At 35.8% G+C, this 1,864-nt stretch overlaps 1 protein-coding gene across 1 annotated transcript; it reads right to left on the minus strand.

The window, feature by feature from the left end:
- Positions 1-471: 471 nt before the first annotated feature.
- On the minus strand, positions 472-1,594 carry LOC123539647 (melanocortin receptor 5-like). Its single transcript, XM_053525878.1, has one exon. It carries the CDS (start codon positions 1,570-1,572, stop codon positions 472-474), a length of 1,101 nt encoding a protein of 366 aa, XP_053381853.1. The 5' UTR covers positions 1,573-1,594.
- Between the last annotated feature and the right edge of the window lie 270 nt (positions 1,595-1,864).

The raw sequence follows: 1,864 nt of genomic DNA on the forward strand, positions 1-1,864 counted from the left end.
TTAGCAATGTTTTCCTACGGTTACATTTCATATGTACACAAACGGGCCATTTGATAAAATAAGAACATGACAGTTGAAATTCAAGCTGATTTAAGCTTGTAGAATTAGTCAGGTTTGTCTATTAAAAGTTGTTTAACATGACGGCAAGTGATTCTGCCTTTGGGACCAGTGCAGACCATGATCATTCGGCACGAATGTGCAGGCTGATCTTCGTCTGCACTGTTCGCTATTCAGTGAGTAAATTTTCAGTAACACCTCATAAAATAATAAATCGTATTGCCTAAATTAAATGATCAGCCAGTCTATTTAAGAAATTTAGCAGGCTAAGTGTGAAATTGTTTTTAATGTATGGTTACATATGATTATCAGCTTGATAAATTTGTCAGGATTGCCTTTCTGGTTATTTAAGCTTAAATTTTGTAAGCTTATGAAATGGTCCATTTTCTGTGCTGTTTGAACTTGTTGCGTTAGTTAAATTTGTCTATTTAAGTTGTTTATGCTTGTAAAATTGGTTACATTTGTCTGTTTAAGTTGTATGTTACACTTGTCAATTCCTTGATTACGATCAGCCGTCTTGCAAAATAAACGTTTTAATCCTTGTTGTACTTTAGGAAGCCGGATAGCATAAATAATCGGGTCAGCCAATGAATTAAGCTGAAGGATGAGAAATAAGATATCGCTGACATGAGTTATATCGTCAAGATGTTCATGTATGAACTTTTCATCGGTCTTCGTCCTCAAATACATGTAGATTTGAAAGACTCCCTCGGGTGCCCAAAAGAGAAGGAAAGTGCCGATAAAAAGCATAGTTGTCACTAGTGTTTTTAAACTAGGCGATACGCTTTGTCGCTTATGTCTCGGTCTTCCAGGAAGAGATCGCCTCACATGAATGTACATCCTGATATAAATTAGGATGATGAAAAGTAGTACCACGAAAATAGTACCAACAATAAACTGTTCAATGTTATACGAATCGTAAGCAATGGCCATGCAAAATGAGCCAAAAGTATTGGCACTTAAATCTATTCCTATAACAAATTCAGTTAAGACCGAGGCGACACTAAACATCCAAATACAACAGATAACGTAATTGCCACGCGATCTTGTCATAAGATGGGGATAGTGTAGCTGTCTAAAGCTCGCTAGATAGTGATCCAAAGCCATTGCTAATAGATTTAACAGAGTCGCCAACAGTGGTACGTCCAACATCAAGGTTTTCAACAATCTAGAACAATCGCTGTGAAGTGACGAAAATATATAAATGATGTCACCGCAGAATATTGCAACCAAAATCAAAATGTCTGAACACGCAAGGCTAATGACAAATTTCAAATGTGCTGATCTGTGATGCTTTGGAATATTCAAAATGGCTTGAATTGTAAAACTGTTTGCAAGAAGACCTAATATAAAGACGAGGAATGACAGCGTCCATGTCGGCTTTCTTAGAACTTCTCCTGCTCTTTCTTCTACCGACGGCTTTTTGTTATTTTTGTAAAGTTGTTCGAGTATAGCTTGACTATTAAACATGATGTCCATAGCGCCTTGAGTTGAATTCGACTTCCATTCCTCCATTATAGTTGATATTTCGTTAAACGTCTGATATTTCAATCTGAAAATTAATGACACGTTTAGTATAATTGATAATGTGACTATAATTGTCTTTGATAAAAGGCTTCTTTATAATCAAATCTATAAGAATGTTATTTGGTAGCAACAATACACGGATTGATAGAATCTATCCATAACATGCATTGAATTTGCAACATCCTTCACTACCCTCATCTCAGTATCAGTATAAGCGGTTATCAATTGAAAGAAATAACGAATCGAGTCTATGATCCAAACGGACTAGCTAGAAATTACA

The sequence above is a fragment of the Mercenaria mercenaria genome, chromosome 16 (genome assembly GCF_021730395.1).
Source record: "Mercenaria mercenaria strain notata chromosome 16, MADL_Memer_1, whole genome shotgun sequence".
Classification (NCBI taxonomy): domain Eukaryota; kingdom Metazoa; phylum Mollusca; class Bivalvia; order Venerida; family Veneridae; genus Mercenaria; species Mercenaria mercenaria.

What these genes read in the sequence shown, in the direction of transcription:
- LOC123539647 (XM_053525878.1), bottom strand. Translation starts at nt 1,572, where the DNA reads ATGGAGGAATGGAAGTCGAATTCAACTCAAGGCGCTATGGACATCATG.